Source organism: Branchiostoma lanceolatum, chromosome 6 (assembly GCF_035083965.1).
Source record: "Branchiostoma lanceolatum isolate klBraLanc5 chromosome 6, klBraLanc5.hap2, whole genome shotgun sequence".
In the NCBI taxonomy this organism is placed as follows: domain Eukaryota; kingdom Metazoa; phylum Chordata; class Leptocardii; order Amphioxiformes; family Branchiostomatidae; genus Branchiostoma; species Branchiostoma lanceolatum.
The window spans coordinates 14,256,276-14,283,894 of NC_089727.1; the positions used below are offsets into that span (position 1 = coordinate 14,256,276).

The 27,619-nt window shown below is 40.9% G+C and overlaps 3 protein-coding genes across 8 annotated transcripts; 1 reads left to right on the top strand and 2 right to left on the bottom strand.

The window, feature by feature from the left end:
- The first annotated feature begins 1,350 nt into the window (after positions 1-1,350).
- On the top strand, positions 1,351-10,740 carry LOC136436725 (prolyl 4-hydroxylase subunit alpha-3-like). 2 transcript variants are annotated; one of them, XM_066430946.1, is made up of 14 exons: positions 1,351-1,506; positions 2,952-3,102; positions 4,227-4,375; positions 4,801-5,183; positions 5,405-5,456; positions 5,665-5,813; positions 6,208-6,381; positions 6,694-6,761; positions 7,402-7,507; positions 7,640-7,693; positions 7,930-7,989; positions 8,943-9,011; positions 9,257-9,353; positions 9,620-10,740. In XM_066430946.1, the coding sequence occupies exons 1-14, from the start codon at positions 1,479-1,481 to the stop codon at positions 9,688-9,690; spliced, it is 1,611 nt and encodes a 536-aa protein (XP_066287043.1). In that variant the 5' UTR covers positions 1,351-1,478; the 3' UTR covers positions 9,691-10,740. The 2 variants fall into 2 exon arrangements, with proteins under 2 accessions (XP_066287043.1, XP_066287042.1); XM_066430945.1 differs by lacking the exon at positions 1,351-1,506 and having other exon boundaries at positions 2,865-3,102.
- Positions 10,741-12,268: 1,528 nt separating this feature from the next.
- Positions 12,269-21,279, bottom strand: LOC136436727 (tumor necrosis factor receptor superfamily member EDAR-like). Of its 3 annotated transcripts, XM_066430948.1 has the most exons (9): positions 20,628-21,279; positions 17,626-17,731; positions 17,305-17,406; positions 16,707-16,885; positions 16,132-16,295; positions 15,485-15,667; positions 15,001-15,106; positions 14,482-14,633; positions 12,269-14,067 (listed from the first exon to the last, which is right to left on the bottom strand). In XM_066430948.1, the coding sequence occupies exons 2-9, from the start codon at positions 17,686-17,688 to the stop codon at positions 13,769-13,771; spliced, it is 1,248 nt and encodes a 415-aa protein (XP_066287045.1). In that variant the 5' UTR covers positions 17,689-17,731; positions 20,628-21,279; the 3' UTR covers positions 12,269-13,768. The 3 variants fall into 3 exon arrangements, with proteins under 3 accessions (XP_066287045.1, XP_066287044.1, XP_066287046.1); XM_066430947.1 differs by lacking the exon at positions 20,628-21,279 and having other exon boundaries at positions 17,626-18,050; XM_066430949.1 differs by lacking the exon at positions 20,628-21,279 and having other exon boundaries at positions 15,485-15,664; positions 17,626-18,049.
- Positions 21,280-21,392: 113 nt separating this feature from the next.
- LOC136436728 (glutamate--cysteine ligase regulatory subunit-like) lies at positions 21,393-26,731 on the bottom strand. 3 transcript variants are annotated; one of them, XM_066430951.1, is made up of 5 exons: positions 26,551-26,731; positions 23,472-23,947; positions 23,042-23,147; positions 22,737-22,856; positions 21,393-22,499 (listed from the first exon to the last, which is right to left on the bottom strand). In XM_066430951.1, exons 2-5 carry the CDS (start codon positions 23,936-23,938, stop codon positions 22,335-22,337), a joined length of 858 nt encoding a protein of 285 aa, XP_066287048.1. In that variant the 5' UTR covers positions 23,939-23,947; positions 26,551-26,731; the 3' UTR covers positions 21,393-22,334. The 3 variants fall into 3 exon arrangements, with proteins under 3 accessions (XP_066287048.1, XP_066287049.1, XP_066287047.1); XM_066430952.1 differs by lacking the exon at positions 26,551-26,731 and adding an exon at positions 25,451-25,548; XM_066430950.1 differs by lacking the exon at positions 26,551-26,731 and adding an exon at positions 24,917-24,964.
- Between the last annotated feature and the right edge of the window lie 888 nt (positions 26,732-27,619).

Genomic DNA, 27,619 nt, shown 5'->3' on the forward strand with positions numbered 1-27,619 from the left:
TGTCATGGAAATCCGTTGTTCCCTTGTTCAGTTATTCTCCTTAGAAGATTTTCACAAAAACGCCCCTGCAGTTCCAAAGGAAGCTGCTAGAGCTAGAGAGCCCAAACCTACACCACTTCTTTATTACATCACAAGCTATCTGCCACCCAAAAATCAAGACCACAGCACGTCCAGGTCAAAAGATACAAAAATTGAAGTTCCGCTGCAGTACCAAGGTCTTCTTTGAAATCTTTATTAGAGATACCACGGTCGCGGACTCTAAATGGTAGAGTCCGAATTAAGATGGTATTTACATTTCTAAAAACATGGGGTACTGGTATTTACACATTGTTTCTAAGCGAGTATCAAAGACTTCTCAATCATAAAAAATTGGGATTGAACACAGGGCTAGAGTTAGTTTCACTACTTGCAAAACATACATCTCTCTCTTTATATATATAGTCGTCTAAACGGATAAATGTCTAAGTGACCCTTTAGATATTACTAGTAGTAAGAGATGTTACTGTGGAAGGTGATCAATCATGTTTGTTTAAAAGTTCAGTCATGTAGGGGATGGCGGAGTTTTTGTGGCGTTTCGTTCGGCAGGTTGGTGTGTCCAGCTTATCTGAATTTCGTGTCCATCGGCCGGATATCTGGCTTCTTAGCGGTGGGAGCCAGTCTCTGAACTCTGAGGTTAACAGTTTTTTTTGCAAAAGAGAGACAAAGGTTCACTCGTCGTTCAGACAAGGACGAGAGGTTTAGAGTGGCCAGTGCCGAGGTGTAGTTTGTGTACTTTGTGCCAAGAATGATCCTGCACGCTATTCTCTGCAAACCACATACCAGGGGGCCCAAAATCGACCTTGACCTTCGGCTTCACAACACCCGCCCACGTACCAAATATCATCGTAATCCATCAAGAGGCTCTTGGGTTATGCTGACTGGAGTGGTGCGGAAACACAAACAGACAAACAAGCAAACAGACGGACAAACAGACACACCCAAAACAATATCTCAATTTTTCATGGAGATAATCAGGGGCTCAACTGTGGCAGTGTGAGGCTGCTACCAGTTGAGCCACAAGAACATTGGCACCATCCCTAGATGTTGGGGTAGACAATGCGTTTGCTGACAGTCCGACTACCCCAGAAGAGAGAAGTAGAAGTGCAGTAGAGGGGCAGGGTAGAGGGGTGCCCGGTGTCAAATGAGAAACGCTGGTCAGCAAACTTGTCCACCCGGACATCTGCCTGGTAATTACTCTCAATCCCCATAAAGTCAAGTGGGTCGTCCCGGATGGCCCGCAATCTCTGCCACACACGTGTTGTTAGTTTACACATCGTTGCGACCCTTCCTCCAGCGGTGATAGATGTTGGTTTACCCCGTCTTAATTTGGGATACGTGTCCAACTGCACAGTTCACCCCTCAGCAAGGTTGCTCCTGCTGCATAGTTGTACTCGGCACTGGAGATGTCTGTCCGTGTGGTGTGAACCAGGCATGGAACTATGTTGTCCCGGTGTACCGCTATAGTAGGTAAGTAAAACCGTCTTGATCATTGCGTCTGTTCCGGGCCAGATGTTCTCGTGACCGCTGCTTCCACACTCTGGACAACATTCAGGGGGGGGGGGGGGGGGGGGGGCGTTTGTTTTGCTGTTTATGATAAGTATAGTCTTGTTTTCCTCTTGGGTCTTGTATTATGATGCATGCTTCAATCCCTGGCCCTGTGACCTAGATATGTAGAGTAGAGTAGTGTAGAATTGGAGTTATCGTTTCTTGGATTGAAGACAGCAACACGTAGAATCTTAGGGGATTGGAACTCCAAGATGACAGCCACAGCGACGAAACCTACATGTTGCTGGCCGCTGATCGACAGTTTTTCCTGAGCAACTTCATAGCCACAGACCTCTCAGCAAATGAAACGTCGTGGAGAGATTTTTTTTTCTGATGTGATGTCTTAAATAGCGATAAGGGAGCAATCCTTTTATTTAGCAAATCAAGACATAACTTCCGCGGACCTTTAGTCGTCGGTAAATTTGCCCTTGAGTAGCCCCACTGCCCCACATGGAACTAATTACTTTTACCAAGAGGAAGGCAGTCTGAGAAATCGAGTTCGCTCAAAGGCTCGGTAACAAGGGACCGTCCGTTATGCAATAAGGCTAGTCTTTTAACAACGTCGGCTATATATAGTATAGGGAGAATATTTGCCAGGGTTTCACTTGCAGGCTCCGTTGGATGGCAGATTGGACCCTCTCTCCATAGCCGACCCCCTTAGCATACTATTCACTCTATTTGGCCAATTTCTACTATTTTCCCAGCCATCCGCGGGCCCTGGTAGAGGCTACACATAATATTATAAGGCACCCTCGCCGCTTCTCACCAGTTAACAATTTGCACTGGTTTACGACCAGATATTTATGACCTTTGTCTTCTATCAAACTGTAAACAAATGCACAGCAAGACTCAATATAATAAAAGTCTCGTACAGGATTGACCTAGTTTGAACTATTAGTAACTTACAAATAGTAGTTTGAAGTTTGGACTATACTCTATGCACTAAAAGACCGATTATCTCGCCCTCTTAAAATTTTCTCATATCTTCTCCTTTTCATTTGATCTTTTTGATCGAACTGTTTCCACCATCCTGTAAATTGAATCACCCAACATACTTTTGACAGGTGTGAGCCTGGATTTATGTGGTAGAAGTTGATAAGGGACGGGCCGTTTAGGGTCTGTTGGAAGGGATTAAAGTTGTGTTTTTCTCTCCTGTCATGTCAGCTGATACAGGATCATGTTTCCTCTATCGTCCTGTATTTGTGTCAACGTTTGCGTGAAGAAGTTTAATTCTCCCTTGTGCCGATTCGCACCTACTGAGCACAGCTTAATAACACCCCACCTTGATCCTTCTTGGTTCATTCCGTACAGGTAACACTGTGTAGTGCCAGTCAACATGTCCATCCGTTTCTCCGTCTCTTCCGTAGTTCTTGCCGCCTCCATGGTGGCATTTGCGGGCGGGGACTTCTTCTCCGCTACCGTCCACATGGAGGGGCTGGTATGGGTGGAGAGCGAGATGGCTAGGGCCGTGAGGAACCACGTCAGGCTGGGAGGGCTGGTGCCGCCGGAACTGCACAGGTACGGGCATCATGCTGTTTATTCTGCAATACTGCGCTGTTCATACAGATAAAGCTACGTCTTGTCATGCAATCAAACTGTTTGGTTGGTTGTTTGTTTCTTTGAAGAGGGATCTATTTTTAGCAATAACAACCAAACAAGACATGTAGTCGCTCGTGGATTTGAATGAATGTAGACGCCAGCATGTGGACGTTTTGCATATTTATCGTTCTCCCATATTCCACATTTTACAAATCGTCAATGGCTTTACAAAGAGGTTGTGTCGGAGAATAAAATTAGATGAATGACTACAGTGTTTATGTTTTGTTGGTGTTTGTTAACAAGTATGGATAAGTTTGTTCTTCAGTTTAAATATTTGGTAGCATCACAAGTTACTGACAAATATTTCTCTGTAGTATACAAATGACCTTATTTTAGTTTTACCCAGCGATAGGAGGGCGATGGGAATTGATAAAGAAGACCAGCTAGAACAAATGTCACCAGTAAATGTCGAAATTTATGATAACAGAGAAGAACGGGTTATAGAATCGGCAGTTCTGATTTGATTTTGATAGTTAGGTGAGGCAATCTTCTAATGGGGTTGGGGTTTTGTTCGCGTTAAGAATTTTCGCGTTCGCGTGGAAAATTTTCGCGTGGAAAATTTGAAATGGAGAATTTATCTATAGGTTCAAAATATCAAAGTGATTTTATCATCAAATTTTTCTCCCTTGGGAATAGACTTGAGTCCCTTGGGAATAGCACACACACCAAACCACACCACACCCTGCCCACACCCATGCAGGGGAAAAGCTTGCCTGTAATTTTGATCATTTGCTCGTTGAAATACGCTAATTAGTTGATTAGAAGGGAATTGAAGGTTTACAAGTCTAAGGTTTCACACCCAAAAAATTTCAAAGGATTTTTGAAATTTAAAAAATACAAAAAAAACAAGTTGATTCCCAAGGGACTCAAATCTATTCCCAAGGGAGAAAAATTTTTATGATAAAATTACTTTGATATTTTGAACCTATAAATAAATTTTCCATTTCAAATTTTCCACGCGAAAATTTTCCACGCGTACGCGAACATTCTTCACGCGAAAAAAAACCGTTCCCTTCTAATGCCTGCATGTATCTTTCTTCCAGATTGGCAGAGGGCGCTGCATGGCTGTCAGATCCGACCCGGGTGAACCCGAATAGTCTCGTACACAACCCAATCGGTGCCTACCTTCTCATCAAACGTCTGAACCAGGAGTGGGCCAACGCCATCAAAACTCTACCTCAGCCTCAAGAAGGTGATGCACGTGTCCATGTAATCCCTGGATAGGGGTGGGGGTCCCTGACTAGCTTTGACCTGAGAAGCTATGTTCATATTCACGCATGATGACTTAAAAGCATTTTTGCCGTGTTATTTTCATCACAACTTTTTATAAGGCCCCCTATGACGTAACAGCACTGTTGAATACCAGCTAGCTAATATGTATGGCGTGACGCAGCGAACACACAACTGATTTAGACTGCACGAAAGTCCATTTTGATAAGCTGACAATAAACCTGCAAAATTTTCCTCACGTTGAAACAATAGATACTCCTTGTCCCCGAAGTTGTGAAAAACCAAAAAAAAAGGCGTTTTCGTCTGATCTTGTTTTTCGTTCCTTGTCGGACTCCAGTATTAAAAACTGACGGCACGCATATGTCCCCTTCCTTTTCCTCCACCCAGTGTTTGGTGAAATGTATGAGGAGCTGCAGCTGCCCAGTCTTGCGGATCTGGAGGGTTGTGCGCTTGCGCTGATGAGACTTCAGGACGTCTACAACCTGGACATGCGCAGAGTCATCGACGGTGAAATCGTCATGAAGTGCCGTCCAAATGACACGGACGCGTGTCATGACGTCAACGTCTCCGAGCTGAAGAACAGGACGTTACCGCTCAGACTCAGCATTCTGGATGTGTTCTATTTTGGGATCGTTGCGCAGTCGCATAACGACCATTATCACGCCGCGATCTGGTTGAACGAAACCCTGGCGATCATGAACGCAAACGAATGCGAACTGTGTCCCGACAGGAGAGAGGTTCTGGACAGACTCGCAGACACGTACTCAAAGGTAACAACTTGTACGATCCCTTTCGTGTCACAATTTCCATACACAATTTGTTGGTTATCTGAAATTCAGAAGATCTCTAAAGATTCTTGTCAGTTTTGACAAGGAATCTCTTGTGTATAGTGTGAATTTGTGCAAATTTCTGCTTCCTAGGGTCTGTGTACTTTTAAACGTTTAAATGTTATTGCAAATATAATAGTAGTAACACTTTTACTTTGTTCCAGCTTAGAAACCATCGCGGAGCCCTTCAACTATTCTCAGAATCCTATAGAATCGGTAAGCTGAAATAGAATATGTTACGTTTCCTTTCGTTTCACAATAAATAGCTTTAACAGTATAAATAGCTTTCACACCACATTTACAGCCACAAATATTCAGGGTTTTGTAATGAAAAGACGAGGACATTAAGATAGTCAAAGAGTTACTTTGCTCTTCAATGTACGATATAACTTATATTTTATCTTCACTGCTGTTTTGTGTCTAGATCCCACCAATCCCCACACCCAGACACGGATACGTGACGAGGAGTACTATGCCAACCTACAAGGCAGCTATGTGTGGCAGTTACAGAGGTCGGACGACTGGGAGGGCAGGGACAAGTACGAGGAACTCTGCCGTGTCGGGGTGCTACAAGTACGTCTGGTCTTTTGATATCTTTTTTCGTCTATTGCAAAGACCAAGGATCTTAACTTGCATGAAACAAATCTAAAGCTACGTGGACACTTTCGTTGTCATATCAATCAATCAATCAATCAATCAATCAATCAATCAATCAGGCAATCAAGCAAGCAAACAAGTAAGCAATCAAGCAAGCAACCAATCAGTCAACATGCCATAGCGTCGAACTCAAACATGCACACGCACTCGGTGTCTCAGTGTTTCAACGACAAGCTTCTGAATATTCTGTTATTTGATCTTCGGACATAAGTGGGTATGATTACAGGGTTCGGAGAGATCTCGAAATGACTGAAAACACTGAATGCGGCAGATGACGTCACGTTAACGTTCTTTTTCCAATCTTTTTCAGAACCGGGCTCCCCGCGCCTCTGTCAGCTGCAGGTACTTCCGCCCCAGCCCGTACTTCTACATCCAACCAATCAAGATGGAGGTTCTCCACGACACCAATCCCGTCATCCATCTGTTCCATGACATCGTTTCCGAAAGCGAGGCAGCCCGGATGCGGGAAATGGCCGTTCCCAAGGTACCGGTGGCCATCCCTATTTTAGCTCCACCCGGTACCGGTACTTCCATAGTGCTATCCTCCACCAAATTGGAAACACACAATTATTCTTTGACCTTTGAACCCCTAATCCTCATTATGCGTGGCAAACTATCCATATCGGGTAGTCCAGGTGAGATCACGGAATTTGGGGCGAAAATACCGTCCGATAACATCCAAAAAGACAGTTCCTCGAGCCAACTTAGCTTAGACGTGATGCATTTTCAGATGCAATACCTGGTATTGCATTATTCATTATGACAAGAAGTTAACATTTGCTATTTAATTTATTAGTTCCACAGATCAGTGGTGGTTGGGGACGACGGTGGAGATGCTATCATCCTAAACAGAGTCAGCGAAACGTAAGGGGGCAACGGTTTTAATTGTCTTAGCCTCGTGAAACGAACTGTCAGTTCACAAGACCAGTGGTTGATATGGAGAATGGCGGGAGACTGTCATTCTTAACTTGAAGCATCTAAAGCCCTCTCTCACTGGACCCGCGGCACGCTGGCGGCGTCGCTGCGTCCTAAACTGGATTTGTGTTAACCTTGAGTTAACAATGGGAATACCATTCAAAACTTACAAGTATGACCAAAAAGACAACAAAACACACAAAGCTTAAAAAGATTAGTTTTTTGTCGACGAAATTCGTTGTCGATAAAAGTCCTTTGTCAATTCGGTGGGCCGCAGCGACGCCGCGAGCGTGACGCGGGTCCAGTGAGAGGGGGGGGTTAGATTTATTTATTATCTGCTGGTTCAGCATGTAGATTTTATGAGTAACTTACACTCCGCTGACCACTGAAAAGAAAATGCTTCTTCTTTCTTTACTGTACTGTACCGTACGTTATCTTGCCAACTTTACGCTCAACATTTTGTGCAGATAACGTTTATGTATATCTCAAAGTCGTTTTACATGGCTGGAGTGCCTTGAATTGGTGTCCAGATACAAACGCCCATGACAATGTATGACGGTATATGCTTGTTGCACATGAACCCTTTTAGTGCCTGGCATTTTGACTACGACGATCCTGTAGTTGCGAGGCTGAGTCGCAGGGTGGACTACGCCACGGGCCTCAGTACCGCGGAGGGGACTGCAGAAGCGTTCCAGGTAACAGATTCTTCTTGAAACGTCTTTGGATGGCTATATATGTGAATACTTACATGTATACTGCACAATGTCATCCATAGAAGCCGTCATACGTTGAAAATCATGTGTTATGTTTCTTGTTTCCATATACAGGTTGTAAATTATGGACTCGGAGGTCAATACATACCCCACACTGATTACTTTGAGGTACGTTGTCCAATATATCTCTAGTCTTCACATTTTTTATCGACAATAGTCTTCGCGCAAGAACAGTGTTTATATTCATATCTACATGTATTGATTCTGCTTTGCTTTTTAACCTCCCCCCGAATTTACACGAGTAACGAGAAATTGTTTGTATATTAATAATTTTATTTGTAAAATTTGTGCCCTGTACACATGAAATGTGATGAGGTATTTTGAGATATATGTCATCTTGACAGGGAGATCACGTCACACGTCACGTACAGAACGGCAACAGGGTTGTCACCTTTCTATTATACGTAAGTTCTGCTCAGTCATTCCTGTACGGTACACAATATGGTAGTTAGGCTATTATAGATATCTTAAAGTGCATAAGACTCCAATGACATGAAGCTTAAGAATTCCCTGAAATTACATAAACCGTAATACTATTGTTAAATAACATCGAAATTTTCACAAAGTATTCACACTTCGGATGTTATTGAACACCGAACCATCAAAACATCATACCTCCAGCTTTTGATTCTTCCCCCCATGTAATTACATTAATCAGTAAATTGCCAACTCATAACGTCACAATGAACATGGCACCCGATTTGGAATTTTGCACTGCGGCTTGAAAAGAACGCTATTTTTACAAGCAAACCAAATAGATATTGTCATGTCCTTAAATTGAATGTTATCATGATAACTAAGCACTGTTTGCTCATCAAATAATGTTTTTCACAAGCCGTCGTGTAAGTTTCCGAACCGGCTGCCGTGTTCATTGTGACGTCATGAGTGGGCATTAGTCACTTATTTATGTAATCATTTGGTGAGAAGATCAGATAAGAATAAAGAGCTGGATCCATATCATATGGAAGTATGGTTTCTGATGGTTCAATGTTAGATAACATCAGAAGGGTGTGTATCTATTTCAAACCTTTACATTCCTTGAATGATGCTACTCCTATTTCAGATAATAAGAAAATGTTGTATTTTGGTGTCTTATGCCCTTTAATGTACCGGTAGAGTGAATTTTGAACTAAATAAGTACAATAAATACAGATGTCAAGATTCCTTTTGTCGACAAAGACGGCCTCTCATACGTCACAGTGATGTAATATGAATATTAGAAGGAGCAAAAGGATCATTTCTGACAAAACTGTAACAAAGGCTTCATACATGTACGACACGTACTGTATGTATAAAAAAAAAGGAAACTGCATATAGCGTTGACGTTAATCCGTGTCTGATGTTTGTGTGTTTCCAGTTGAGCGATGTGGATGCCGGCGGAGCCACAGTTTTCCCCATTGTGGACGTCGCCGTGCCTGTCGTCAGGGTTGGTGGCACACTGTCAATCTTAGAGTTGTTGTTTTCATTTTTATTTGTCTTCTTGTTTATTTCTTTGTTTATTTGCATCAACCACGAGTAAGTCCTGGCCTTTGGAAAAGAAATTACAATGTTTTATATGTTTTTCTTTTGTATTGATTTTAAGTTCTCGAGCACGTGCTTGCGTTGGAATGAACATGCACGCGAATCATTCGATTCTATCTCATGGAAAACGTTTTTGCTGGCTGTCCACAGAACAGTGCGGCGGTGTTCTGGAGTATGGAGAAGTCAGGAGCCGTGGTGCCCAACTCTCTGCACGCCGGCTGTCCGGTACTTATAGGATCCAAATGGAGTAAGACTACTCTTTTGTATCAGAACTTTACCAAATCAATCGCAATGTGGAACAACGCTAACTCGCTAGAATAGGATGTCCAACCTTACAATGCTTAAATTTTAGTGAACGCAATGAAGTTTTTTTACACAAAAGAAAATATGAAGTATAAAAAAAGATATTTGCACTTAGAACACCCTAATTTAGCATACAGTATTTGTGATATCGTTTGATGTCAGATTAACGGCAAGACCGAGGTTCTAACGTTGTTGTTTCTCTTCTCCCAGTCGCCAACAAGTGGATACGCGAGCATGGCAACGAGTTCCGGCGGCCATGTGGTCTCACACCAGACGAGTAAGTTTGGGCAGGGCTGTTGGAAACCCTACCTTACTCCATGTCAACCAGCAGTGCGAGACCGCACAGATTCTTTGGGCACACTGGAACTAGCTTAATTCTTTGTTTGACTAGCTAAGGAGCTCCACAAGTTTATACGTAGCCAGTGCACAAATACGATTCAACCATGGTAAAAAATGTCCCCCGCCAAAAAAAAAAGAAATTCAGAGGCTGCAACACGCACACTTGTTGCAGACAAACGGATGGAGATTTCCATTTATGAGATGAAAATGTTAAAATTTGATTTAATTTGATTGAATGGAGCCTGGAAGAGCTGTAGTTAATCAAACCGCATAACGGTTATTGAAATTGCTAGCTAGATGGTTATGTGGAAAATACGAACAAAAGACTACATTTTGTTTATGAGAATTTAGTGATGCCATGCAGATGATAACAACTCAGGAAAATAGATAAACAGATTTACAAATTGGCGGCAGTTCAGAAAAACTATGTCGCACAAGAAATTATTTTCCAGCCATCGACTTGTACAAGAAAAAAAATGTATGCAAGTCATGAAAATTGACACAATTAAAAACATGCACCATACATGTCATATATTCTCTGGCCCTATTTGTTCTTACTCTTGGATGTCTGTACCACACCATGTACATCAGCTAGTATTTAACAGTACTGTTGCATAAAAGGAAAGCCTTACAAAAAGTTATAATAAAAACATTTTAAGTCATCATGCATAAACCAAAAATAGCTTCTCAGGTCAAAATAAGTCAGGAACCCCCACCCCTATCTGTACAAACTTTGTCATCACTAAATAGATTTAAGAAATTAGATACCTTTTTCTCATTTTTTTTTGCATGCACTATTGTTGTGTCCAGGTGATGTCATGAATAGAATCAAGTAAATGTGGCCTCCCTGTTAGATGAGCCTGAATTCATTAAGCACTTTATGTAAATGCCTTATGTCATGTAACGTTGGGTAACATAAATTCGCCATTTTTCCGATAATGGTTGACTGAAATCAATCTAGCAGAACAATAAACCATCCTTTTTTTCTATTATTCTGTCAGTATCATGTACTATCTTTGCACTAATCATATATATGGTAGATTTTGTCTCTAGTCGTGCTGACACCATAATATTTCAACTTGAAACTACCGTCCGCCGCACGCACAATGGCGGTGTTGTCGGACAGGTGTGAACATTATTTCGGGAGAGAAGATTCGTCTTGAATATCTTACCGCTAATTACATTTTATACAGCAGCTATTCGTTCCATCCTTGGCTTGAGGAGAGTGCTATGGATATAGACGTGTCCAAGTAAAAAAGATACACGAAAAAACGGCCGTACTGCAAACATCAGGCCTTCGGTACATCCCGTTTGAGTCCGCAGAACGTCACTTAAAGTCGACATCCACCGTCATGGCAACGTGTACATTATTCATGGCAAGTTAGCTGGATGCCGTAGCAATGGTAATACTACTAAGCCCATGTGTTCCTTGTTGTGTTAGGAGCAAACTTTGAGGAAAATATCGTCCTCAGTCCACTATCACACACAACATTTAGACAAAAGTGTGTTCCTCACAACCTTTGTCGTCTGCTTGACAACAGGATGCTGGGTAATACTATGGTGGCGGGAAAATACACGTGCCGTAGGTTGTAGCAACAAAGAGGAGTTTTGATGATTGATCACACTTAGAATCCAGTTGCAGGTTAGCAAAAGAGATTGCAATAAGTCTTGTAAATGATTGTGTTTAGCAGGCAGGAGATGTGACATTTGTCTTATAAACCAGCGAACAACCGTGCAGTGTGGTTCTCCCACGAAGCCCCCAGACTCTGTCAATAAGGGACGGAGAGTTTTTGACGTCGCCAACTTCTAATGCATGGTTATCGAAGCTTTTCAGCCAGTGTTCTGAGTACGTTAGTCTATCCGGTTTGCATTGCTGGCGTTATAACTGATTCTGCATCTAGCACATATCCCTAAAATACACCGTTTCAAAAAATGGCGAATCTAAGTACCCCGCGAATTCATGTTACTCAACGTTACAGCATAAAATTATATTATCATCTCCATGAAAAAAGACGTTTTGTTTTGAGTGTGTTTGCGTGTGTGTTTGCGTGTTTGTGTCACTGGATGCTTAAAGTTGGCATAACTGTAGAACGTGTAGATGGATTGTAATGATATTTGGTGTGTGGTTAGGTGTTGGGAGGAGAAAGGTCAAGGTCGATTTTGGCCCCCTGGTATGTGTCACTGGAACTGCAATATCTTCTAAGGAGAATAACTGAAGAAAGGAACGACAGATTTTCATGTTATTTGGTACGCAGGTAGGTCGGACAGAGATGTACACACTGAAGTGCAAATTATGAAAATTGGGACTGAATTTGCATAAGTAATGAGGAAAATTTATACCTCCATTCTAGGCATGTGGTGGCAGCTCACACCTGTTGGTTTCAAATCTGGGACAAGAATTCCCCAGGTCCCAACAGCTGGTAATGAGGAAAATCTCTACCTCCATTCTAGGCATGTTGTGGGAGCTCACACCTGTTAGTTTCAGACCCAGATTTAGGTGCAAGGAAAGATAGACACAGCTTGGTTGCAAGGACTTGGTTTAATCTCATGATAGTGGAACATTTATACACAGAGCTGATAGATATATATGGGTAGTAAGGTGGTGATGATAATTTAAAGTTTCATTGTGGCAACTGATTCCAAAGACTGGCTGTCACTATTCGGTTGTTATTGCTGTAGCAGCACCTGTTATGAAACACATCATATATAAAAACAAATTTCATGGATATTTGGGTCTTCAGACTCTTGTTCTGTATTGTGAGAACTATTAGATAGCCCACAAAACAGACCAATAATAATATTGTACACTGAGACTGGATTTTCAACATTCATTTACCAGAATACATCTCTGTGACATGTTTTTCAGGTCATCCTGATTATACCTAAAACCATGAGAACATAATGAAAACATTACACCGAAACTAGAACTAAACAAAGAACAATCCAAAAACTAATTGCTTTCTTTGTATTGCCGTTCTGTGACTATCATGTTCATCTGCAGCAAATTAAACAATGTTAGGTACTCAATGACTACACTTAGTCTAAAACCTTAAATGTTACACTTGTTCATAATCATCAGTGTCTCCTATTGTTGCAAAACCCACCCATCACAAAAATAGTATGTGAAAAAGTAGCAAAAAGTACAAATCTACTATGAGGAAATATAGATAACCAATGGAATATATACTAGTAACAAAAATGACAAATGATACACTGAATAAGTAACATGAAATCTAATAGTACAAAATGAATACACTTTGTTGATCAGAATAACCACATGTATTACATGTATAGCCATGTATTACGTCTATGCAACAAAAGTAAGAGATAATGTCATAAAGCTTTGAATCTTCACAAAGTCACTTAACCTTCTCCCTGCTTAAGTAGCTGTTTGGCAGCAAATATCAATTACGGGGTCAGGCAGCTGGGAGAATGTTAAAGCACTGTGTCAAAAGCACAAAAGTAGCAGATATTATCATAACGCTTTGAACCTTCAAAAAAAAATAACTTAGAATACTGCATCCCAAAAAATAAAGATTAGTTTAAGTTAACAGTAGTTTTACAGACAGGACACTTCTATCGGCTACAACAGCTCCTTACTCAGCAGCCAATGAGGATTGATTACACATCATGCCCCATAAGAGATCACACTCAATGGAATTGTGAATACCCTAAAAATATGTTCTATAAAGTACAAAATGTACATACAATGAACTTTATATGTTCTACATACAATGAACATTTGGACAGGATCAGATACAATTAAAGTATGCAATAATCCTTGTAATCATCCTGCTTAGCAGCAAACCCCATCAGTGTAGGGACCTATAATTATTCTTCAAGGTTTTATGATATAAGACTATACAAGTATCACAAGAACCTAGACAGAACCACAAAGTACTCAGCCTATGATACTATAGAGTCATATATTATGGCCTTTTTTTGTATTGCTTGACGGGTTAAACACCCCAGTTTTGTACAGTAAGTGCATTAAACTATAGGTAAATAGGATTGATTGATTCAATTGTACTCTTTTAAAAGGCTATGGCAAAACTTTTCCAATACCTGAAACCTTTCTATTGAGTAAATTGCCTCTATGATCTCTGGAACTGTGACCTGAGTGGATTTTTCCAGATGCTCAAGAACATGCATCATTGGATCATTACGGTCTTTCCAGTTGTCGATGCATGTCTTCTCGATGTTAAAGTAGTCAGCAAAGTGGCGCCAGTTCTTGTGAACTCCTGCTGCAGGTGGTTCTGAGAACAGGTCCCTGGCAAGGACATCCCTCGGATCCTGTTTCAAGTCCTCCACTTTTTTGTCTAAAAAAAGCAAAGGGAATAAACAGACCTTAAGTGTCAGTGATTCTAAAAGGTCAATACAGTAACTGTTTAAAGAATAAAAATGTTCTATGTTGACTGAACTAAATGTTAATTATTCAAGCTATCATTCATGATTGTAATATGCCTGTTTTGAAAAAAAAAAGGACAATGGATGCAAATCCATCTTATGAAATGGCAATGGCTTATCAGCATGCAGGAGATTGTTTTGGTGCAAAATCATTCTGCAATGCTAATCGAAGTCAAGTGCACCAGGCCATAATAAGTTGGTTGACAGTAGCCACAGACATTTCTTCCTCACATGTATCACATCATTTTATGGATTTGTGGGTCGAACACTAGCCTGAGCCTCATTTTCAAAAAGAAAACATAATTTTGGACTGAATGTTTCAATACCAGCTGTTGCCTCCAGTGCTTTTTTCTTCAGGTCAGCCAGGTAGTTTGCAGCCTGTCCATTCTGGGACTTCTGGGCACTGCACCTCACTCCTTCATCATCAGGTGGCGCTGCTGCTCCATCAGTGGTCAGACCAGATTCTTCCTCTGTGTTGCTGCAACAGACCAGCGTAAAACATTCCAATTCAGGAGAAAGACAAAGTGAATTTTAGATCTCACACTGGTGAAAAAAACCCTGACCCAGCTGGTTAAGTAGTATAGATAAATAAAAAATTGTTTTCAGTTAAGTTGGCCCAAAGTTGATCATTTCCTTTTGAGTTTATTTGTAAGTATGCATGCGTTCAACTTCAACACATCATTATGATTAAATGGAAGGACTACATCTTCACCACACCCAGTCTAGAATGGAACCACACAAATCATAACTTTAAAACCACTTGAAAAAGAGCCAGAAATGTATCCTGATTTCTCTGTCTATCTGAATTACCTGTTAAATTCACAAATACAAGATGAGCACTCTACCTGCTGCCCAAGTTGGCTGAGGACTGATCGCCCAAGTGGAGATGCCTGTGATTGATAACACCTCCATGTTGAGTGGCTGATATATCCTGTTCCATTGTTCCTAAATCTGTAACAGTGATAAAAGTCTATACTTGAAGTTTGATTGTTTGTCAAAATAAATCAGTCTAGCTGACCAAATGATATCAAGATTAACAAAAGAAAAGAACTAATAGTTTGTTGTTGCTGTTACTGTCCTTGTCAATTTTAGTTTGAAAACACCTAATATGAAAATCGAAAAGTGGCAAAAGGAAACAACTAAAGGTCAATCTTAAAACATTGCATTGAAACTTTCATAATCAGAAGTTACAACAATATTATACCCTTATTAGAAGTTATATATAATATTACACACATTGGTTATTTGATACTTGAACTGGAATCCATTGCACTATGTTACCAATAAACTCAAATCTTCAGCTTACTTTCTACAGACACATTGCCCTACCTTGCTTCTCTGGCTCTTGTACAGTGGAATTTGCATGTGGCTCTGCACAGCATCTTAAGATATGTTCCCAATTTTTTGCAATGTGAACTGCTGTGATGATCAGGACTACCACGATGATGATGACAGCAAAAGCAATGCCAGTAATCTTGCCTGGCAAGTCAATTTCGTGTTGACCATAACCTGCTGATGAAAGTTAGGTCTTAGTGTACATGACATCTCTGATGATGAAGTTAAATGTGATGGGCATTGTTTAATATGAGGGTGTCTATTGCAAAGATAGTCTGTGATCTTAGGTATTCCTTTAGCATTCTTACAGACTGATTGTCCAGAAAATTCTATTTGCAACATCTTCCCTCATGAAGCATAACATTACTTTATGTTCAATTGTGAATTGTATGGGATATAAGCATACTTATCTACAAGCAATGATATCGATGTTGAGTGCTTTTAAGCACTCAACATCATTGCTTGTAGATAAAAAATCTATTTTCCACATTCCTATATGCAACTCACTAGACATGATGAAGATGATTGACATATATGCAATTAAATTCAAAGGAATAATTGTTCATTGTCAATTTTTTCCCTTTATGGTTCAACAACTATGGATTAAAAACAACCAGTATTAGGCTTAAGAAATTACTTACTCTCAGTAACAATGTCTTGTTTGATGTGTGTTGAGCTGCTTGCTTCCCAAGGGATCGCTGTTGACTGCTGAGTTGTTGTTTGTTGAGACAACCAGTCTTTGCAGGATGGGTTAGTTGGTTCAATGCTGCAAAGGTGACAGTGGAGGCCTGCAAATTGGAAGTACCTGAAAATACATGGTATACATGGATACAAAAATCAAGATGTTGAGAGTTTGATAAACCATTAATAAGCACATTCAGAATTTGTTTCTACCAAGATTATGACTACTAGCATACAAATCAAAGTAAACAGTTTTGAGCATATTTCAATACCATGAAACTGCATGACATTGCGAAATGTTTCTTTCTTTTTGCAAAATGTTGACATACACATCACTGAAAGAAGATGAAAATACATGAAACCACAAAATTAAACATTCAAGTGACAACAACAAATACAACAGCAATATTGTATATGAAAAAGCAAAGAGAATATTAGACCCTTATTAACCTCTATCATCTATGATGATGAAGACATTTAAGTCAGGAGGGCATTTTTTTCAAATGCTCATGAATACATCCACTTTAGTTCTTACCCTTCCAAACATCGCCCACAGTCTGCATTGTGAGTGGGCGTACAGCTCCATTCTTGTACTTTATTCTCCAGGCTGCAGTCGGTGCAGGGCCAGCACTGGTGCCTGGTGTCAGCATTGGAGTAGTGGTCAGGAGGACAGGGAACACACACTGCTCCAGCACCAAGGCCATGACCACAATCCTGAAAACAGGTGGTGTATTTTGAGCATGTGATTCAAAATTGTCAATCAATGGGAAAAAAATCAACTTTTTCATACGGTGATACTAAAAAGAAAAATAACAGACACCAATGGTATTGTCATCTACAAAAAAACAAAACTGGACCAGGAATAACTATGGAGGATAGAACCCACGAGGCCATTGTGACCCAGAAAGAAATGGATGGACAGCAGAGTATCAATGAAGACATCCACAAGTTCAATTTTCAAAGAAAATGCCTGGCTGACCACAAGACAGAAATCGATGGCGATCAGCCATTAGACTCACATTGTAGACAGTAGAAAACAAATGATAGACCTGACAGTGAGAAATAGAAATTAAAAGTGATCTATATGATTTTGAGATGAAAGGAATTTTAGTTGACAAAATAATATAACATACTGCACTGAGCTGCTCCCCATCAGGACATTGTGGACAGGGACGACAACTTCCTGCCTGCAGAAACTCTTCTGATCCACAGGGTACCTGGCGAGCGCCTACCTCCTGGACATGACAAATGTGGAGAAACTTATTAGTGTCATATGTTGTTAATTACAAAAAATTATGCATCGTTACAAAAGAGATATCATGGTGATTGATCGGTATTTAGATACAATGCTTATGATTTAACAATCAAGATAATGAATTTTCCAGACTTTTTTTTACAAGTTCATGTACACAAAATTGAAATGATACTGGAACAAGGATATAAACAACATGTACCAAAATGTACAGAAGACTTAAAGGCACTATCCAGTTGGCTCCAGTCACAGGTGTTAACTGCATGGCTCCAGTTGTTCATAAGATTGAAAGATTGCACTAGAGACGTCTGGAAAAAAACATAAAAGCAACTGTTAGTCAACAGTTATGCCAATCATCTCCAACTAGTACCGTAACTCAAAACGATTTGCCATCAGATTCTACAACAAATACCACATACATGTACAACCTGTTACACTCATTTTTATGTACTTACCTATCCTTATTAGTTACCAGCAATACTACAATTTGTACATGGAGGTATCTTGAAATCAAGGTGATTTTGGACCTTCTTGTCAAAATGAATTACCGGTAACCAAATCTATGAGGGCTTGTGGAATCAACGTTAATGCTACATTCTTTCCAAACATGAATTTAGAAAAACCCTTTACACTGAGCTTATAGGAACAATGCCTAAAATTACATACAAGCTGAAGTCAAAACATTGCCCTAACACTAACAGTATATCATATTAAGTTTCACAGACTACTAACATTATATTTGGTCTTGTTATAACTTGACTAAATCACGCTCTTAGCGGCAGGCCCACGGTTACCACCCCCTAGAAGGGAAGGGGGTCATTAAACCCCAGCCAGGTCTTGCTGTGTCATGCCTATACACAATAGTCTTCAACCAGGTACTCTGAACTTATCTATCGTCAACAGGAAGTGACTAAGATTTGGTGTTTACACTATTACGGACATGTGGTCATATTTTAAGATTCAAATGACTGGAAAAAAATCAATGGCATTGGTGACTAATGGTCTTTATGTGCACACATGCAATTATCTGGCACTCCAGTTAGTCCAGTTAGTATTTTTTAAACCATGTTTTTAAAGGATGCAAAAGGCATGTAAGACTGCACAACATGAAATGTTTTCTCTTTCTTAGGACTGTGTACCTGTTCCTTACATATAACCTGTACCTAAACAATCTAACTGCAACGTTAACATTACCTGTATGGTAGGAGAAAAAAAAACTGCTTGCCAACTTAAAATAGACAAAGATGACCATATAGCACTATGAATAGACAAAGATCACAATTTTCCACAGAAAATATGATTCAGGCCACAACTTGCACATTAAGTTGCACATTAAGTTGCACATTGCACATTAGATAGTAACGGGGGGTGCCCAAACATATGACGTTTTTTTACGCGCTCGAACTCACGATGCTCCATTGCTGGTTGCCAGAGAATGGTCATGTTTTAATGAATGAATTTTGAACAGATTCATCTAAAGAACATACATGGACAAGAAATGTATTCATACTGTTCATGGGCCCTTCACGCTCCGCGTTACAAGCGGCAAATGCGGTGAGACGTTTTCACGAATGTACCTTCTGATTTAGTGCTATGCCAGATAGTGTGCCTAACATAAAAATAATTACGCTTTGGTAATTTTGCTCTCTTCGGAAGTTGGTGATGAAGTTAGGGAAATGTAAATAAGGCTTGAAGTCTGCTATATTCTGGCTTTCTTTTGACCAGCAAATTTTGACTGTGTGCACTTCTAACGTCATGTGAGAAGGGCTATATCTTGCGCATCCCAGCTCATGTTAACACGGGAAATAGGCTACTACGCACTTTGCGCGCGGCCCGACGTACGTCTTGCATGCGACCCGACTTACAAAATCATTACAGAAAACGACACCGCTTACATCAACAATACTCCGTCTACTTATTGGGAAATATCTTCGCCATCTCTGTATTCAGTTTCCTTTTCATAGACAGTACCAATCACATGTTAGAGCGTTACAAAGCTGTGCGTTGAATCGCCGTCCGCCACCATCGCGGCCCAAAAAAATGGCGGGAAAACAACGTCGCCAGACGGCTGCGATGTTTTTTTTCTCAACAAACACTTAAAGACCCATTTTTTGTGTTTTATGAAGATACATTTCTTATGTGTATGATAGTTGTATATCTGCTTGGCACAGGTCGTATATTTAGGTGTCGGGCTGTCTAGCTACGCAGTGACCTTCTACTCAGCGTTGCCATCATTATTGTCAAAATACTATTCTCGACAAAACAAGAAATGAATATGTACACATATGTTTTGAATGCAAATAACAATTATGTGCATGAACTTGGTTTATTTACCCTCCTTATGAGCATAGTCAGTGGACACAAACACGGCGTACTTATGCATAATAAGATCACTAAAAAATCTGTCACATGTTAGGGCGCGTCATAAGTTAGGGCAACCCCCGTTATAACTTACAAATACTAGTAATTGACCAAGCTTGTTTAGATAACGGGTGAAGTGTTACAGGTCTGGACATGTAACGTTATCTGAACCAGTAGGAACTTTAGTACAGTATAACGTTTTGTACCAGAGAAACAATTTGAAAGTACACGAATCAATGCAGGTCCCTTCCCACTTGGGGCCTCACCGAAAACAGAGGTATGTCTGAAAGTTTGAACTAACCCACTCAGGCCCCTCCCCTCGGCGTCCCCAAATTATATAAACTAAGTACTGCAGCCCCAACGAAATTAATTCTTGGCCGAGAAGAGTTGTTGATAAACCCCGCTGTCTTTCGTATTTTCCCTTTTTATATGAACAATTGATATGCTTCAGCTGACGATGCGCTTGTACCCTCAGCTCCATGATAAACTTGCGTCACTAACTGTTGCATTGCGTTGCGCAAGAGCTTTCATTCGTTCATGGCAGAAATTGTTCGGGAAAAATTAAGGTTCCGTGTAACATTACTATTTTTCACAGTAACGTGGTTAACAACATAACCACCCCCCAGGCCAGGTAGGTCAGTATGACCGGTCTAGAAGAAGGTAGCGCCACTGCAAACTTTGTTGAGGCCTTGATACTACGCTGTGACATATCCTCTATGCTGGGCTATCCAACAGGTGTTAAATTTTCTTGCCAAGTTTTTGGACGCAACTTCAAGTACAAAGTTATCAATCATTTCACGTAGGCCTCTACACTTTTTCAGTATCGTAAGCCAGCTCACATACCTTATTAAGCAGCGGTCAACCTCGGGGTGGTGTGGCAGATACTGTTGCGTCAGTCCGTGAAACCGGCCGGTGTTTAAAACTGGAACAATCTAGAAGTTTCTGGCTCAGGGTTGAACATGGCGCCGGGGCTTCCCCGAAGGGAATGACGTAATGATCAACCAATCACAGGACGTTTTTTTTGCTGGTATCCATAATATAACCAATCAGAGCAAAGTATGATCGGTGACTGCTCACCAATAGCCGTCGTTACGTGGTGCCCTCCGGCACTCTCCAAGCAGAGGTTAGGCTCCGGCTAGTTTGGACATCTTTTAGAAGTTTTGTCGAGCTCTCTGTTTTGTCAGGTTTTCTTTTTAGCCGCCATCCCCCAGATAAATACACCTAAAAGACGTCCGAAACAAGCCAGAGCCCAACGTTAACCTTTGACTGGAGAAGATAATCTGACATAGAATCTAACTGTTAATGTTATCTAGGCATTGATGTCAATCAGACCTGTACAAAATACTACATTGTCCTCCAACGATATCTCTATGAAGTATCAATCAATCAATCATTCGTAGGCATCAGTGTCTGAAGTATGATGTAAGAAAATGTTCATGTCTCATATCATGCTTCCCCTTAGTATGTGAAAAAATGTCTCACAATAGAAAAGTATCATTTGAAGATCTGTCTTTAGTTAAATTGCAGTGTCATTATCAAGTCTATCAGTAACCATTAACATAAAACCAACAACAGAATAGCAAAGAATAGCAACTGTTCATACAGACATTTTGAGAACCAGTGAGTACAACTATTTGTGTTTATTTGATCAACATTTTGATACAGATTACACAAATAATTGTCAACGTATTCAATGGAATAATAGAAAAACAAGTAGTTTTCTTACTGCATTTATGGTAATTTATGATTCACATATCAGAAGTACTTTTACACCTTTGACTCCAATCTTCTCATGGTAAATTATTCTATCCCTTTAATACCCTCCTTCAATTTCATACATATTTCCCAACTACTCTTCCCGAAAACGTAAGAGTACTTGGAATTGAGCACAAAGTCCAACAAGTACAATCACATTAACACCACCATGCATGCTAGCAAGCCTACCATTTTTGGTTACTGTGTTATAGCTCCTTAAAATGTGATGATATAATTGTTCAAAATCAATGGCATCTATCTAAGTCAATTCTAAGTGAATTTTGTAACAGAGTAATAGTATCATATCAAACATCTAGCCTCCACCAGGCCTATCTGTGGGGGGAATGGATCGTGGAATTTGGTACACAAAAAGGAATAAATGGCCAGTAGAGTCAGTCCACGTTAAGGTTAATACTTCCCCCGCAGAGTAACTACACCTGCGAATGAAACCCTCTGATGGCCAATCTTCCCTGGCAAATATTTTCTGGCGTAGTTAGTCTGGTAGAGACTATCAAACATCAGTAATCATGGTAACAGATATATTACAAGCATGGAAGAACACATAACAAATTCAAAATCAATTTTGATTTCCATCATTGCATTTACTATCATACCAAAATATCAACAATATGTAACAAATCCATCAGAATTCTCTGCCTGCCCTTACACATACACCAAGGTGTTTTTTTACCAGTATACAATATATTCTTTTCATTCTAAACTATATAGTCTGGGTGAAACCACTTCTGAGCCTCTCCTTGTTTGATAAAAACTACATGCCAGGTTTTGGCTGGATCACGCGACCGACAGGGGCATGTCCGTGGCGTGGCGTCTCCCGTTCACGATGTACCCCTTGGCCTTGATGACGCCGCGACACTTGACCATGACCGTGTACCGCAGCACCCAGAAGGGCTGCCATTCGTCCACGTGGTCGTCATGACTACTGCCCCGCAGGATTTCCTATGCAGAGTGGACAAAAATGTCAGTTCAGGAACACGAAAAACAAATGAATTTACATCTCTAGGGTTTATTTGAAACAATCTATTCTTACTCAAAGGATGACATTTTTCTACATAATCTACTATTTTGAACCACAGACTGTGAGAAAAAAGATGGGGATTTTCCACAAGCTTCTTTATGGAGATTTACTGAAAATAGTTCTGTACTTCATGCAGTTATAATGCATAGCAATCTAACCTGGAATGTTGGCGTGGGGAGGACATCCCTGGGGTCGCTGTGTGTCAGGAGCTGGATGTCGTTCTCCTTCGCAAAGGCCGTCAGGTCAGGCGGGATGACACAGCACGAAACAACATTGACCTACAGAGAAACAGAAGCCAGGAATGTAATTAGTTAGGGTCATGATGTGGAAGAATTCCACCATTCTAATGAATAGAGACCTCAAGCTAGAGGACATAGCGAGGACCTTATGTTGAGTGAATTGATGTGTGCTGTGATGTGTAGAACCTTCAAGATTATGATTTGAATAGACATCATGTTGTTACCTGGTTGATAGTAGGTTTGACTCTGGCCATGCCGTGGGTTTGCTCTAGCATTTCCTTGTCCAGATCAGAGGTCCCAATGGCAGAAACACGCTCAACATCATACAGCCTGTGTAGATATGACCAGAGCATTAATATTCAGAAACCTTGGCACAGAAATCTACCTGTTATTTAAGTTGTCTGAAAAGATTGTTTTAAGATATGTCTTGATAAAGATAAAATTATGCCACATCATCAATATATTTTCATGTAAAATTATACTAGATATTGATGCAGAAGTTTTGAAGTTGTTGAAGACAGTATTTGATTCCTTTGTTGAGAAAAAGATACATGACCAGCACAAACATGACAATCATTTCAACCATGCCATGAAGGCTTGCATTTTGCATAATATATCTGTTGTACTACTTCTAGTCCGTGGTTGTTAGCGTACCTCTCCATGGATTCCCACATGGGCAGAATGTGGTTGACCGAGAGTTCCTCTCCCATCTCTGCTTCTAGCGGTGGAAGTGCCAACAACACAGAGTCCACTACTCCTATGTCTAACTCATTACACACTTGGTCCACCGCCTCCACTACCAGATCAGGGTCCCACTTCAGGAGGAAGATCTTGACGGAAACCTTCAGTTTGCTGCGCTCGTCTTCCGAGATCCTCTCCATCTGGTTGGGGTTGGTGATGACGAGCGCGTTGTTGGTCTCCTCGTTCATCCAGGAGGGGTCGACCGTGGAGCTCCAGACGTTGAGCGTCGCGGAGAGGCACTCAAGGACCTCCTCGCCGGCGTTCTGGGATGTCTTGCGCTTGAGGTGGTTCCAGTTGATGATGTTGCCGGTGTGAAGGGTGAGGTTATTGGTGGAGGACAGCATGAGACGGGCAATCTCTTCTACTGGTACAGCCGACATGGTGGCAACCTACATGGCGAAAATAAAAAGTTTCATGAAATAAGGTTCCGAATCTAGACCTTTACATGTAGCAGGTCAAAATCCACGAAGAGTGAACTGTTGTGAACGTAACAAATACTTCTTCTTGTATTTCTTGAATGTGTAATATTTAATTCTATCCCAACCAATCAACCAAGCAGCAACTTACCCTGGAATCCAGAGCATATGTACCCGCCCGCGCTCCGAGTTACCCGGGCCTACCTTTCCGCTCCCCCCGAAGATCTACCCTGCCCCACCATCCGCTAGCCACCCAATCTCCGCAGCCGTACATACCCTGGAATCCAGAGCATCTGTACCGGCCCGCGCTCCGAGTTACCTGGGCCTACCCTTCCGCTCCCCCCAAAGATCTACCCCGCCCCACTATCCGCTAGCCACCCAATCTCCGCAGCCGTACAAAGAGCAGAGCTTGTTTGGCTAGCGGGAAGTGGGGCAGGGTACGTTGTTGGGCCAGCGGGAGGGTAGGTCCGAGGAAGCTCCGGGCTTGGGCCGGTGTAGGTCCGGGGAAGCTTGGTACAATTTCTCTGGATTCCAGGGTAGCAGCAACTAAGCAAGCAAGGAGTTTACACTGCAATCTAAATGCTCTACATTCTGTTTTAATCAACATCAATGATACGTAGTGTACAGGATTTGCAATAATATTTCTGAGAAACTTGGTCACACCCATGGCCACCCACTATCAAAAGAACATATATATTTTATAACCCCAACCAACTACTACCAGGTGAGTTTGTGCAGACAACGTGATTTAACAAAGATTTTATAGGAAGACAACACCTAATGGGTCTGCATGGGGGGAGGGGTCGGTAGTGATTACAAATTATGCAAAATTTTGGCTGCCGATTACAAATTACTGTAAATTCTAAGAGCGAATTACGTTACATCATTGATTCAACTATCTAGTTCTGCGTCAAAATTATTGATTTTATATTGAATACCGACTTTTGTTGACACTTCCCTGAGGGGGGCCTGCATGGGGACGTCCCTACAACGCTTGACGCTAGATTCTGGAGCACTGCCTACATATGATGCTATATTCAGTCAGCCTCTCTACGCTCTACTCTAAATTCTAAGTCAGAACTCACACAACTAGCAGCTGGACTATTGCGCCAAAGCTTGGCAGCATGGGCATGACAAAAGCATCTGACTGTAATTTGGTCAGGTCCATTACCTACCATTTTATTACCCCAGCTTGTCTTTGACACGCATATGTATTTTTCCACCCAAATAAACAACTTTCGAAACAACTTTTTCGTAACTTTTGAGCATAACGTGTTGCAACCGAAAACCCAAAGAAGCATTCAGTGCGAGAAAGCCTCTGTCAGAAAGCATAGCAAACTGTTCTGGTCTTTTCAAACAGAGTTAGCAGCCATGGCAGCACATGCCTTCTAATATGAAAAAAAGTGTAATTATTACAAATATATAGGTAAAACATTCCTAAGAGATCTAGAATTTGTACAGTAAATATATTCCCACCTGTGACTGTGAGGCACAAATCAGACGACAATGTTAGGGTTATCTTAGTGACGATCTGCCACGGTAGTATTTCTGAATGAAATGAAGTCGAACCTGTCTGGTCGCTCTGGAGCTTGTGAGTCTACTAGTAACAAAATTCTGGATTTTTCACCGATGAGACTAATTTTGTGTTAATTTTAGCAGACGTGATGATAGGACCATTGGTTGGAACATTTTGAAATCAGCCTATGCTTTACTAGTAAATGTATGGATATATATTTTACATTGCATTAAAGGTAACTGCCTACACTTTAGGTAGAATAAAAGCGACCAATTACGCCTTTAGGCTATTGTACTGGTTAGGAATTACAAATTAAAAAAGGGCATGCAGACTACATAGCCCATGTCGTATATACCATGTATGTGGTGGCCTTTGAAAGTAAGGTATGATCAAGGAGGTTAGGACCTGGTGTCAAGGTGAGAATTCAAGGTGAGGAAAATGGTTGTGATGCATACTCAGGTGCAAGTGTTTGGTTCAACATCAAAAGGCCCTAAATTATGTGTGTATCGCTTGGTACAATACAGAGTAGTCCTCTGTATTCTGTGCTAGGCCAAATAAGGGTCAACCCCCAATATAGCAATGTCTTAAATCATTTAACGCTATGACATACATAACGTTGAATCACAAAATATTTCAACAGCAGAACACGTCATGCCACCACAAAATAATGAGCTAAACCTCAGGACAACTGTTAACTGAAGGTTTACAAGAGCTATTTTGCGTCATTGTACATGTTTTCTTTTTACAAAGGACATTACATTTTTTTTCTCCACTCCATAGCGGTTGCACTGCTTTTACAAAATGGGAGCCAGTCCGCGACAAGACACAGAGTATCCAATGTTTACGAATGACAGTGCAGTAATCTAAAGAGAGATTGAGCTGGCAAACACATGTGTATCTCCTACAGTACAATAAACTCAATGTTAGCCCGCATAGCAACACAAAATTGCCTTGTTGAATAACGTGTGCATGTGACTAACCCTGAGTAGTGCACGGTCTGTTTACGTGACAGACACAGAAATTTCAGTATCAAAAGTTGCCGGAATTTGACGATACCAACCTTTTATCTCAACTTCCACAGCCCTGTGTAAGTTCACAACGTTTTTGGTAACGGATAGGTTAAGGCAGAGACACGGTTTGCATTATTGCGGTCCGCTGAAACACAATCTTCGAAGCTTCTGCAACCACAAAGGGGAAACTGCAGACTCACGCCGATGTCATGCCCAGGGGGCGTGGCCTCGTGACGTCATAGGATGTACCATTTCATAATACGGGTGTGTGTAGTCTGGACGGAGCTGAGAGACCGTGCAAAAGTAATACGCTGGCATCCAGGCTGAAAATGTGAAGATACTTTCTCTCATGCTACATCCTTTAATTACACGTTTAAATGGAACAGCAAACAGTCTCGACTGAAGAGTTTTGGCATTGGGGGTCTTATTCCATTCAGTTTTCAGTGGTTGGCCTGTGGTTGGCTATGACATTTACCTTTTGAATAAAGGCTAAAAAATCGGTTATTAGCCTGGATGAAACTGTTTCCAAGGCCTACACAGTCCACTTTCCACTAACAAGGAAATTCTGAAACAGATCCCCATGAGATCATGAGAAATAGATACTATAATAATTATTTATATGATAATATAACATAATTTATATGTTATGATAGATAGGCGGGGGTTTGGCATCGGGCTACGAAGTTCTTAGGGATGTCAAATTCCCTCTGTAACCGTTAGCATAATAATTTGTTAGTAACAGTAACTTCAACTCGTAGATTGTTGACTCATAATTGGCCTCAACATCAAGGCTGTGAGAGATTGGGAGGAAAAACGGACACAAAATGGTTCAAAATACGCAGTTATGTCATTTACCAGAGGTCGTTACGTTGCCGATGTGCCAAATGTGCAGTAACTAATCAAGCCTCATAGAATAGATCATAAACAACAAAACCAGACAAGGAGTAACTTGGTGCTACATGATCTTTTTTTCAATGCAGCTTCTAAGTTATAGTTTTGCAGCCTCTTTTGGCAAAAGCATGAAAAGGTGGTGGCCAATGACTAAATTAAAAGAAACACTGCGCAACATCTTTCAGGCCAATCATTGTGGGCTGATCTGACAAAGTAACATGCGCATAG